The sequence below is a fragment of the Meleagris gallopavo genome, chromosome 19 (genome assembly GCF_905368555.1).
Source record: "Meleagris gallopavo chromosome 19, MGAL_WU_HG_1.1, whole genome shotgun sequence".
NCBI classification, from domain to species: domain Eukaryota; kingdom Metazoa; phylum Chordata; class Aves; order Galliformes; family Phasianidae; genus Meleagris; species Meleagris gallopavo.
The window spans coordinates 3154250-3166732 of NC_139422.1; the positions used below are offsets into that span (position 1 = coordinate 3154250).

Here is a 12483-nt window from a genome sequence, read left to right on the forward strand (position 1 = left end):
AGCAAAGTGTGCCTCCAGTATGAGCATGGAGGAACTGGGACACTGCCCTCCACAGTGCTCTGAAATTGCTGCCACACCATCACCACCACCCATGCTCCCGTTCTGGACAGTTTGCTGTCTCCACTGGGCTGGGTGTGCTGTGTGGAGGCTGTGTCTGCAGATTAATGATGAAATTACACCATTTGCAGATTAAGCAAAGGTCCTAGGGGTCTTCTAAAATCCAAGCTCAACGTCCATTTGTCTCCTTGCATAACAAGCAAGGGGGTTTCAAGCCCATTTCCCATGAGGGGTGGGATTAATCTCTTCTGCCTGCCACCTCTAAGCACTTCTGCAGCTGCTCTGTGTGAGCTGTGGGGCTTCTGTGTTTGTTTCAGAGAGGAGGAAGGAGGGAGAACAGCATGCTCTCCACCTCCCCCTCCTCAGCGTGCTGCTGGACAAGGGCTGCTCCAGGGCAGGAAGAACTGCCTTCACCATCCATGGGGTGAGGCAGGCAGGGAGGTTTTGAGGAGGAGGAAGGCCACCATCCCCTGGCACTATGATGTGTGGTTCTGCTCTCCTCTGGCTTCAGGACATCAGTAGAGGGAAACCATGCAGCCACTGATGTGACTTAAGCTTTCTTCCACAACCCTGCTGTTAAGAATCTCCTTCAACTTCATCTGGATGTGGCAGCGCAGGGATCACTGCTTTACCACAAACTGGTGCCTGCTACAGAGCACAAGAGATATGGGATTAGAGCATCCATCAGCTGAAACATGATGCAGAATCCAGGGACCTCAGGTGCAGTCACTGCCAAGGTCACACCGCCTGAGCATCAGTGTGTAGACTGAAGGGAGTGGTTCTGCAATGGTGCCAGAAACCAACCTGTGTTCATCTGATCTCACCATCCAACAAGGCCCTTCAGAAGGTACCCAGGTTAGTATTTCCTTGGCCCTTGTCTATTTCTGCCTCCCTCCCCAAGAGCTCTGAGCTCCTGGAAGGAGGCAGCTGAGATTGTCCTAGAAAACACTTGCAAAAGGAAAAGTGCCATATGTCCTAGATGGCAGGAGCAGCCTGAGACATCCCCAGCTCCAGCACAACCCAGTGGCTGCACCAGCTCTGACTAATAACGCTGAACCACAGAGGCAAAGAGGGGCACTCCCTCACAGAGGCTCAGTCTGCAAAGCTTTCACTGCACACCAGGAGGAAAAGAGGGGCCGTCATACAACACCCAACCTGGGGCCAACAAGCTGGAAGCAGCCCTTTGGTGCTGGAAGCAGTGCTTGGCCAGGACCAGCTGCTGCAGCAGCACCAGACACTCGTGGAACTGCTCATGCACATTTACACTGCTGGGGGCTGACGAGAGCCTTCGAACAGCACTGCAACCATAAACCAAAACTCCTGCTGAGCATCCACAGCTGGGAGCTTACAGCACAAACAGCCTTGGACAAACATTCCCTGGGCAGCAAAAGGCAAAACCTGACTTCTGGATTTCTTCTAAATTCCAAGTCCTTGCTTTGAGACGAGAAGAAAATAGCCGGTCTCAGAGAGATAGAAATAGTTCTCCAACTTATTTCATATGGGCAAAGCAATATATTTTCACCTAATCTCACTCTTGCAAATGGTCAGTTTTAGTTGAAATCAAACATACACACATACAAAAGTCACAAATCAGCCCAAGGCAGACAGACGCTCCGCCTGGACACATAAACCCAGCACTTAAAACTCTGGCAAGGTCATCAGAAACTGAGAACAAGGCCTGTACGTGTGGTAGCTGCAGATATTAAGGAATGCATAGCTCCCTTTATCGAGGTAGATGAAGACTCCTCCTAAAAACTGCGAGCAAAATTTCTTTACCTATATCTTACCTATATTCTTGCTGCTAAGCCTACAGTGGAAAGTTTCCAGGGAAGATGATAGATGTTGTATCCATGCTATCAGTGGCCTTACCTTCCTCCTGTACACATACATTGTCAGCTATGTATAAGCACACGCAAGGAGAAAGGTCTTCATTGTTTATCTTTTTTTTTTTTAATACTATGAGGGAATTGGGATCTGCTTGCAATCCCCATACAGTCAGCATTTGCTTCATGGATTATTATACACAGAATTGGGGGCAGCAGGCAAGGGAGCAGCTGCTGCATGCAGGGGGTAGAGGGAGGTGGCTGTGCAAGCCATGTCCCCAGTCTGCCACCACAACAGCCACCTCCCTAGACAAAGGAAACTTCCCCTGCCCCAAACTGCATTATCCAAGCGCTCATCCCAGACATTTCCACATCTTGTTTATGCCACAGGCAAATATCACTCCCCTAGTGCCTGGGACCACCCCCAGCCTTCAAACTGATGCTGAAAAAAGATGTTTCACTATCCAGACCTTGTATCGGGTGCTGCTTGCAGCGTACACCCCTTGAGCATGGATTCGCAGGCACAAACCAAGGAAGAAATTTAAATGAATGGCTTTACATCGTGTCAGCACTATAGAGTTGGTGGCCTCCAACTGCACACAGCCTCCCATCCTCTCCTGGGCTTTCTATCTCAGATAGATCTCCATCACTGAGCCCAGTGAGGCTCTACTCATGGCACAGCCCTAGCTAGTAAGGCTCTGGAACTTTGCACAGCAGCTCCTCCTCCAGCAATAGACAGCAGGCAGTGGGCTAGCACAGCCCTCTAGAAGATGGCCAGGGCTTTCTTATTTAGCTGCATCTTCAGGGTTCTGTTTGTCTGTTTGTTTTGTGATTTTTTTTTTTTCCCCAGTGCCTCAGCAAAAGCACAATGCAGGCTGTCCTCCAGCTGCAGCTGATGGGAGCAGCTTTCCAGTGAGCCAGGGCAGGAGGAGGCTGCTGCTGGGGACAGGCAGCTCTGGCTCCCCAGAACGAGGAGAATACCTTCCAGCCACAGCATGGTGGCAGTGCCATTTGGGAGAGGGGCTGGCAGTGAAAACAGAGCTCTGACTCTGAGAAATACCTGCTCTGTTTGCAGAGAGAAAGGAACAACCCTGTCCTTGCTGTGGATACAGCCATGCCAGGTCTCTGGAGCTCTGGAAGGCAGCAAGATAAGGCTGCTGGGAGAACTGGAGGAGCACCAGTGTGGCCATGGCCAGGGAGCAGGGGGACCAGTCCCAAGCAGGCTATGGAGAGCTCCTCAAGTGAAAGTGAAACAAGGAAAAGCAGAAGACAGAAATGGGAAAAGCATGAGGAGAGAAGGAGAAAGGGTGTCTGGGGAATACTCAAAGGACAGAGGAACAGAATTAGGGAAGTCAGGCATGGCTGTATGGAAGAAACAGAGGGGAGTTAACAGATGGAAGAGCAGAAACAAGATCAAGGTGCAGACAAGGAAGGGCAGTCCCTATAAGGGACTTGAGTGCCAGGAAAAGAATGGGAGCTCTTTTGCCCATGGATCTGGGGGGAATGTGGAGGGGAAGTATCATTCTTGGTGGTCACACCTCTATTTGCCAGGATTGTTTCCAGACCTGCAGCCCTCTCTGTCCCACCCACAGCTGCTGCACACTGGCTCACTCCAAGCATCTTAATCAAGTGCAGGCTCAGTGCTAATAAGTGACTTTAAGCAGGTCTGTCATTTCTGGGTTTAGGATTAGGGGGCTGCATAGAGAAGTGGGGGCTTGCAGGGAACAGAGAAAGCGGGAAATAAATCTACAAATGATTAACACTGGAGCTCTCACAGGAGGAAAAGGAGCAGAGCCCCAACGAAGGGTCACCTCCAGCTCTGCTAGTCCCTCCTGGAGTAACAGTGACCTCCTGTGGCTGCGGGCCTGTCCCGAGGGGCTGCTTATCCCTCTGCACTTGTGCTGTGCAGAGCCTGGCAGGACTTTGGGCTCTCCTGACACAGCACATCCCACAGCAAACAGGGGCTTGAGGCCCAGCTACTGTGACCTGAGGGGCAAAAGGAACACCTACAGCACCAGCTCGTAGCATTGCTATTACTGCAATGCAGGCACAGACACACACATTTGTGAAGGCTGAGGGTGGCACAAGGACATCAGCTCTAGCACTACCCTGATGCTGCTCCAAAGCCCGCTCTGTAAATGTTTCCCAATATCCAATCTAAACTCTCCTGGTGCAATCTGAGGCCATTTCCTCTCATCATACCATCACAGAATCATTAAGGCTGGAAAAGACTCCGAAGATCTAGTCCAACCATCCACCTACCACCAACATTACCCACTAAATCATGTCCCTAATTGCTGCATCTACCCTTTCCTTAGACACCTCCAGGGTCAGTGAATCCACCACTTCCATAAGCAGCCTGTTCCAATACATTATCACTCTTTCTGGGAAGAGATTCTTCCTAATATCCAAACCAAACTTCTCCTGGTACAACCTAAGGCCACTGCCTCTCATTCCATTGCTGTTACCCAGGAGCAGCTCCTTGCTACAACTTCCTTTCAGGTATTTGTAGAGATCAGTAAGGTCTCCCGAGCCTGTTCTTCTCTGGACTGAACTATCTCAGTTCCCACAACCACTTTCAATCACATTTGTGCTCCAGACCCCTCACAGATCCATTGCCCATCTTTGGATTCATTCCAGGGCCTCAATACCTGTCTTGCAGAGAGGGGCCCAAAGCTGAATACAGCCCTCCAAGCGTGGCCCTACCAGTCCCAGCACAGAGATATGATCACCTCCCTGTCCTGCTGGCTGCACTGCTGCTGACACAAGTCAGGATGCCCTTGGCCTTCCTGGCCACCTGAGCACTGACCAACACCCCCAGGTCCTTCTCCTCCGTACAGTTTTTTAGACACTGCCCCAAGCCTATAATGATGCATGGGGTTGTCATTACTGAACTGCAGAAGCCAATGCTTGTTCTTGTTGAACCTCATCCCACTGCCCTCAGCCCAGCAATCCAGCCTGACCAGATCCCTCTTAGGGTCTTCATACTCTCAGGCAGATTGAGACTTCCCCTCAGCTTGGTGTCAGCTGCAGACATACTGAGACTTCACTCAACTCTGTTATCTATAACTTCAATGAAGATATTGAACAAGACAGGCCCCACTACTGACCCCTGGAACCAGACACCAGCTGATTGTAACTCCATTCACCAGCATTCTCTGAGGCTGGCCATCCAGCCAGTTTTTTACCCAGAGAAGAGTACCCATGTCCAAGCCACAGGCTGAAGCTTCTCCTGGAGAATGCTGTGGAGACATAGTCAAGGGCTTGCTAGAATCTAAGTAGACTGCATCCACAGCCTTTTCTTCTTCCACCAAGTAGACCACCCCATCACAGTAGTAAATGCCTGTACTGCTATAATTGGATGATAACAGCAGGGCAGCAAAGCCTTCAACTACAGCAAACAAGAACAAGTTCAAATGCAGCAGCCACAGATGCAGAAATGAAGCAAAAGAACAGCTTACCTTCAGAAGGCAGGAATCTCCAGCCAGAGATGCCCTTACCTCCACTGCCAACCCTTAAATGAGCTCTGGGAAGGGATGGATCCTGGCTCCACCCCTTCCAGTCACTCAGCTGCATTGCATACACCTGAGCTTCCCTGAGTTGGCCCTGTCTTCCCACCAAGTGTTCAATCACTGCTTCAGGCTGTGACTTAGCATTTCCACTAGAATGCCCAAGCAGTTGTTGCTTGGGAGAAGAGACATCTCCACCTCAATACAATCTCCATTCAGGCAGTTGTAGAGAGTGATGAGGTCTCCCCTGAGTCTCCTCTTCCCCCTCTGAGCAATCCCAGTTCCCTCAGCTGCTCCCCATAACACTTGCTCTCTAGCCCCATCATTAGCTTCTTTGTGCTTGCCCTAGCACCTCAATGTCTTTCTTGTAGCAAGGGGCGCAAAATTGAACGCTACACTTGAGGTGCAACCTCAACAGAGCCTTGTCGATCAACAGTCGGTCCTTGCTCACTAAGACTAAGGAAGGCAAGCTGAAGAGGTGGTGACTGGAAGGTTCACAGCGGTCCCTCACCAGCTCACTCACCTCCCTGGTGTCGTTGTCCTGGATCAGGGCATACAGGGGCACCACGCGGTTGATCTCCAGCAGGACCGGCGTGGGGCTGAGCTGCTCCTTGCCTGGGCGCCGGCACAAGTGGCACGTGGACGGGCAGCGCCCCTTCTCCTCGCAGTGGATCTCCACACCTGAGATGAGGTGGTCGTCAGAAAGCATCTGCGCTGTCAGCAAGCCCGAGAGATAGGTGATGAATGGCATGGATTTCAATTCCTTCTTGTTCCCCAGCTCAGTTGTTTCTGGTTTAGAAAGAAAATAAACAGCGTTAAACAAATCACAGTGCAGTCCCTTCCCCAAACCCAAACTTCACTGCAGCCAGGGTAAATGCAGCTGCTGAAGGTATGGGCCAGGTGGGAACAGGAAACCAGAAGGGCCAAGGAGAGAAGCAGAAAAACAGGACTCGCAGGTGGGTAGAAAGTGAGAGCATTTCCAGCCAAACACTTCTAGAGTGATGGAACTGACCGTGTTCTCTTTCCTCTTTTTTGTGACTTGTGTCTTCACTTTCTACACTCTGAAATGAAACAAAACCACTCAAGAATGTCTTTCCTGTCAAAGAGAACCTTCTTCAAAGGAGATGGGACAGGGAGCCAAGTGTCCTCGCCCTGCCCTAGCACCAGTTCCCTCCAGTGCCTGCAGTCCTTTGCTCCCTCGTTTGGGTGACACATAAGCCAGGGCACTGAGAACTGAAGCGGGCTGGCAAATGGACTCAGTGTAGGATGAACACCCATGGCAGGGAGGTAAGTGACAGAACAACCTCACTGCAGGGGAACAGGCAGAGTTATTTCTAACACCAAGCTGTGAAAGTGCTGTTTTTGGGAACTATTCAAGACTTTGAAACCCACTACGAAACTTACCAGCGGTCTAAACCACAAGGAAACAAACTCACAGAGCCTGACTTTCCTTGGCCTGAACGCTTGCTAAGGTCCAGGAAAGCATTGCATCTGGAGTACCTGACAAGAGGAGTCAAGATTCCCATCTTGGTGCTGTACACTGCTATTGAAACTTTAATTGTAGAATCTCCTCTTGGGTTGACTCAAGAAGGAGAGCTGACCTTCGTAGCCTGGAGATGGGCCTACAGAAGCCTACCTTCCTCATCCTGTGCCTAAACAGCACACCTAGCACCATGCACCGGACAAGGAGACAGCCACTGCCTTCAGCAACAACTTCCCCATCCCAAGAAGGAGCTGCACAGGAGTGAGCTTTGTCTTAATACCCTTGGCTTGCTCTGACCTGCAGCTGATCTGGCAAGGCACTTTATCAATTAGAAATACAAGCACAGTATTCATTCATTACTCTTGAAGCCCTTCAGGCTAGGGACAGCCCCTCCCCTCCTGTCTGGCTGTCAGAGAACACTCACATGCACAGGATCAAAGCTGCCATGGGAAGAAGGAGCAAATTCCAACCAACTCATCTTCAGTGGAATTAGAGGAGGATAGCTGCTCAGATAAACTAAAACGAAGCTGTGAAGAGGTGTCTCAGTATCTAGGGAGACACTGGTGTACACAGACATGGAAAAAGAGCCTCAGAGCTGGTTCTTGGATAGATTATTTTCTGGGAGATTGGCTCCAGGCAACTTCAAGCTTCATAAGCCATCAAACTGTGCTCAACTGGGTGCCTCACAAAGAGGAAAGCTGTGAGGAGAAGTCATGAGCTTCTTCCTGCTTCTGGATAATGCTAACACTGGTTTTAACACAGCTACTAAACCACATTTAGAAGAAGGAGACAACAATAACTATTCTGGGCTGCAAAGCTGATTCACCAGAGGTCAAGCAGTTATTTCAGAGATCTTCCAGGGGAAGCAATTTTGAGACGCTCTAAGGAAGAACATGATAACAGAAGAGAAAGTGGAATCACTTATCTTTTGATTGGTAATAGGGTATCAGACTTTCCTTCCTGAATTGTTGTCTCGACAGCTACAAAGTGCTGGCACCTATTGGCCGGCCATGTAGGATGGCCAGGCTCCTGGAGCACCACATCTGACTGCTTTAATTAAGGTGTCTAAGCTCCCTGCTCTGTGCTTCACAGCTGGTGTCTTCTCTACTTCCAAGCATGGGGCACACCAGACATTTGAACATGGTGTTTCTGCTCTCAGGTTCCCTGAGAGTACAAATCAGGTGTGTGAACCGGGATGGAGAAGCAGGAAGAGCAGCCTCCCTTTGACCTCCCCAGCTGCCCGCTGCCCCTGGAATGAGCAGAGATAAGGAGCAAAATAACCCTGAGCAAGGAGAGAGTTAACTCCAAGGGAACCCAGCCTGAACATGAGCTCATCCAGTGTGTCCTGCACTTCCAGACCCCTTGTTTGTCCATCCCTCCCAGAAAAAGGTGCTGAGGCCAGCGTGGTGGATGTGGTGGCTTAAAGAGTTCCCCAAAGAGGCTGGCAGGGAGGTGAGGGCTCAATGGAAACCGGTTGGGTAAAGCCATTTCAGGAGCAGCAGTCACCAAATGGAGCTGCATGGTGGAAAAGTAGAGGTCTGCAAAAAAAGGTAGAAAACCAGCAGCTGATCAGGGAGGCTGTGTGCACAGCACAGCTCCCCTCGCAGAACAGCCAGGCTCTCAGCCACAGAAGATTGATCGTGGAGCCAGGTTACTCATGGCAGACTTGTCAGCACTGCAGACTTCATAGCTAAGGTGGAAACGGGTGTCTGCATTTAATCCTCTTTATTGCAGTTGAAGCTCCAGTCACTAAGGGGAAAAGGAGTGCTTTGTAGATTGGGTTCCTGGGGACGTAAGGGGTTACTGCAGCTGAAGTTAGCAGTTCAGTGTGCTGGGAACTAATTCATAGTGCTCCCTTGTACCAAAAGGGCTCTGGGTACAACTCCAAATAAGGAAAATGAAATAGAACATGGCTCAGCAGAAGGAAATAGGCTTCACTGCCAAATCACCAGCTCTCATCCAGACAAGTCTTGGAAGTCATCAGCACTGGAGTGCAATCCTTGGTAGCTTTTGTGGAATGAGCTTTAGGGGCTTAAGTACAGTCCTAACAAAATTAGGTTACTGAAATCTGGGAGATATTTTCCCCTCAAACACATGAGATTATTCCTGGACCTGCCACTGCAACTTAAAGCAAAGAGCTGAAGGGTCCCTGTGCCTCCCTCTCCTGTCCCTCAGAAATGGCTTTGAGGTATCTGCCTGGCTGCCTGCATGCACGGATCCATTCCCCAAAGAGAAACCTGACGGGGGGCTGCAGAAGCCCCACACACCACTGGAGGATTGCTCTGGCTTTTACTGCCTTCTTGCTGACACCCAGCTTGCTGGCTTCTTCTTAGGCTCAAAAACCTACGGCCCAATTCTACTCCTGATGAAGTCAAGGCAAGGTTTGCTGTTGGGTTAGAGAGAATCAGAATCAGATTCCAAAAGATAATGCTAAAATGCCACCCCCAGTTACCAGTGAAGCCAACAGAAATGCTCCTGTTGTCTTCACTGCAAGCTGGGCTAAGTCCTAAGTAATTTTATTCACCTTCATTGCTTAGGTTCACATTGCACAAGCTCCATGCATGACTGGGTGACCTCCTGGAGTGCTCAGATTGCTCTTCCAAAGCCCTATTCCCAGGGACGGGCCTTGCAGGTGACTGTGATGGGTACTGCCCAGACCCAGTCTGCAGGATGGCAAGGCTCTACAGTGCAGGGAAGTGAGGGCAGGGGGATTCCTTATCAGCCCCTGGATCTGAACATGCTTTCACTAATGCTGCTGGCAGCTCAGGGAGTCCTGGCAACATCTGTTTGGAAGCACAGCGCCGCGGATGTGGTTAGACGCATCACGGCAACTTGTGGGATCTATTAGTTTGTTTGCTTGAAATATGTATTTAGAAAAAGAAACAACAGCCGCACAACAAATAAAATAGCCTTCCCCTAAGTGTCAAACCTTGTGTAAAAAAGGAGGATGAGCAGCACGGAGCGTGCAGAGTTCTGATCGCCTGCTCCAGTGCACAGTTCTGCCCCTGTGCTCCATCAGGACTCAGCTGCAGGGGTGGGAAGTGCTCACAGCATTAACAGCAGCACCTCCTAGTGCTTAGACCTGAGGGAAGCACAACAACGCTACTAGAGCAAGAACCAAATACAACACGTAACTCTTTTGTACTGGAGTGTTGCGTTGTCTTGAGAGCTCCCAGGAGGCGCAGGTTTTGCTAGTGGTACAGCACTCTATACTGCACTTTGCCAAAAGATCCCAGGTCATTCCAGAACTGGGCATCACTAGACTTCCCACAAGCAGCATCAGGAAAAGGATGTGGCAGCTCTTCAACAGCAGAAAAGCTCGGAACAAGCTGAAGCTTCCTTGAAGAGAATTTATGGCGCAGATCCTGGTAGGGATACCTCCAGGTTAACCCACTGACACCAACAGGATGCTCTGCCAGGACTAAGCAGGTAGATGGGCTTCGCATTTCCCAACAAGGCTGAGTTATTTCTGCTCCACCTGTCCCTTCCACCTCCCCCTGCCTGTGCAGGCCTTGCTGCCATGGGCAGGGTGCTGGAATTTACAGCTGATGCAGATTCACTGGCACAGGCTGCTGGTTTGTTACTGGATAGAAAAACAACCTGTTTGTCGGCAAATCCATCGAAAGGGAGCTAGAAAGAAAATCAATAGCTGTGTTTGCCTGGGAATTTCTCTTGCAGTGAGATATTGTCATTGCAGGATCCAACGGGTCTGAGAGGAGCTCGGCCAGCTTTATGGCTGCCCAGTGCTAGTGATGGGCATGGCAAGGAGGGTGTGGGTGTGATGCCGGGGGATGCAGCACCGCACTGCTGTATACAAGAAGCACAGCACCAGTCTCTGCTGCCAAGCAGGGCACGCTGTAACGGCTGAACCCCAAGCAGACAGCAGTGCCTGCGTGCACCGTGCACATGCACGGGCTGTGAGGAGCAAGGGATCCCTGAGAAACCACTCCCCATCTTATGGGAGCTGCTCCTCATCTTTTAGGCCATGCAGCCGCCCCCGGCACGGCATCCTGCAGCTTAGGTCTGAACATCAGCACAGTCAGTCCAGCAGGGAAGCAGCACACGAGGGCGGCCCCGCTGCTGCTGGCGAGTGTCCGTGGGAACCCCATGGCGCCGGGCCGCCGTCCCCATCCCCGCGGGACATCGGCGGCCGATGCTCCGCGAGGACCTGCTGCCCTCTGGTGGCACGGAGCAGGACGGCAGGCACCAGCCCTCACCCTCCGGGGAGACCCACGGGTGGGGATCACACCCTGTCACCCCACGGGGAGCTTTCCTGAATGGCAGAGCGTGTTATCGCGGTGGCCGTGACCCCATTCCACCCCACCGCACCCACACGGCCCCACATCACCCCAGCAGTGCTGGCTGCCCACCCAACTTTGGTCCCCATGTCAGCCAGCGTGGCGCAGGCTGCGCCATTCTCCCCATGCACAGGGAGGCTGCAAGCAGCAATCATGGCAAATGACGGCTCGCCTCTTCCACAGATGGAATTTCTTCATGCCACAGTTCTCCACCTGTGCTCCCACAGAGGATGTCCCAAGTCCAGACATTCCTATCAGATACAGTCTGGTTGCTAAATTCCACCTCTGATTACAGCCAGCAGAACCCATCAGGGGGGAGAAGAGAGGCCAGATAGAAAGGTCAGAGAGATGGAGAGAAGGAGGGAAGAGGCAGGAGGAAAATGACTGATTATATGATTAATGAATTTGCTCATTAGTCCTGTGCCAGTGTGATAGAACCACCCTCTTCTACTTCTAGGCATGAGCAGCAGAGGGATGGATCAGAGCAAGCACACGTGCTGTGAGCCAGTTAAAATCTGGAGAGCAAGAAGGTGGTGGCAGGAGCTGCCTCCAAGGTGACTCTACCCTTCCTTGTGCTTGGGAAGGGTTGCAGGGCCCGCCCCAGTGCACAGCGTGCATTTCCATTGCAGCAACCCAGACTGCTAAAGAGAACGATGAAAAGATGGAGGGCTGGGCACAAACGTGACAGATGTTACAGGAGTTCACACAGAAAGCTATGCTACCTTCTCTTTTTATGGTTTATGGAGAGCTTCACAAACAGCATCCTCCACCCTACCTGTGCAGCAATGTCCTTGAGAGACCTGGTGGGAAGAGACAAGCTGCACTTTGCAAGAATCCTGCATAACACTCTCAGGGACACAGTCCCACCAGCTTCCCACCCCAAACCACCCCATGGACAGGGGCTGCTGTTCAGAAAGGCAACCCATCACATCCCACCTGTACTGGGACTGAAGAGTGACCAGCCCACCGGTGGCTCAAGTCCTGACTGGGGAAGCAGTGGTGTTCAGCAGCCTCACTGACAAGCTATTGAAAAGACTGCCAAGCAATTCTGTTTTCCTCTTAGGCACCCAGGTGTTATGTCACATAAAAAGGAGAGTAGTGGCCACAGGTTTTGTTGTAAGCTCTATCTGTTCTCGGCGTGGTATGGCAGAAAAGGAAGAGGAGGGAGGTACCTCAGCAGCATGCCTCCTTTCGCAGTGCTCCATCCTCCAACATGCCTCCTCCACCTCATCCATCTCCACTCTTTTAATCTTGACTCACCAACCGAGCCCCTAAAACACAGCACAGAGCCCGCAGCGCCCATCTCTCACTTC

General features: G+C 51.2%; 1 protein-coding gene across 3 annotated transcripts in view; it reads right to left on the reverse strand.

The window, feature by feature from the left end:
• ASTN2 (astrotactin 2) overlaps window positions 1-12483 on the reverse strand; it is a 261724-nt gene that overhangs the window by 77069 nt on the left and 172172 nt on the right. For all 3 annotated transcript variants that reach the window (XM_085239624.1, XM_085239626.1, XM_085239625.1), the window contains exon 17: window positions 5913-6178. In XM_085239624.1, the coding sequence (XP_085095750.1) occupies window positions 5913-6178 (266 nt within the window). The remainder of the gene's footprint in view (window positions 1-5912; window positions 6179-12483) is intronic.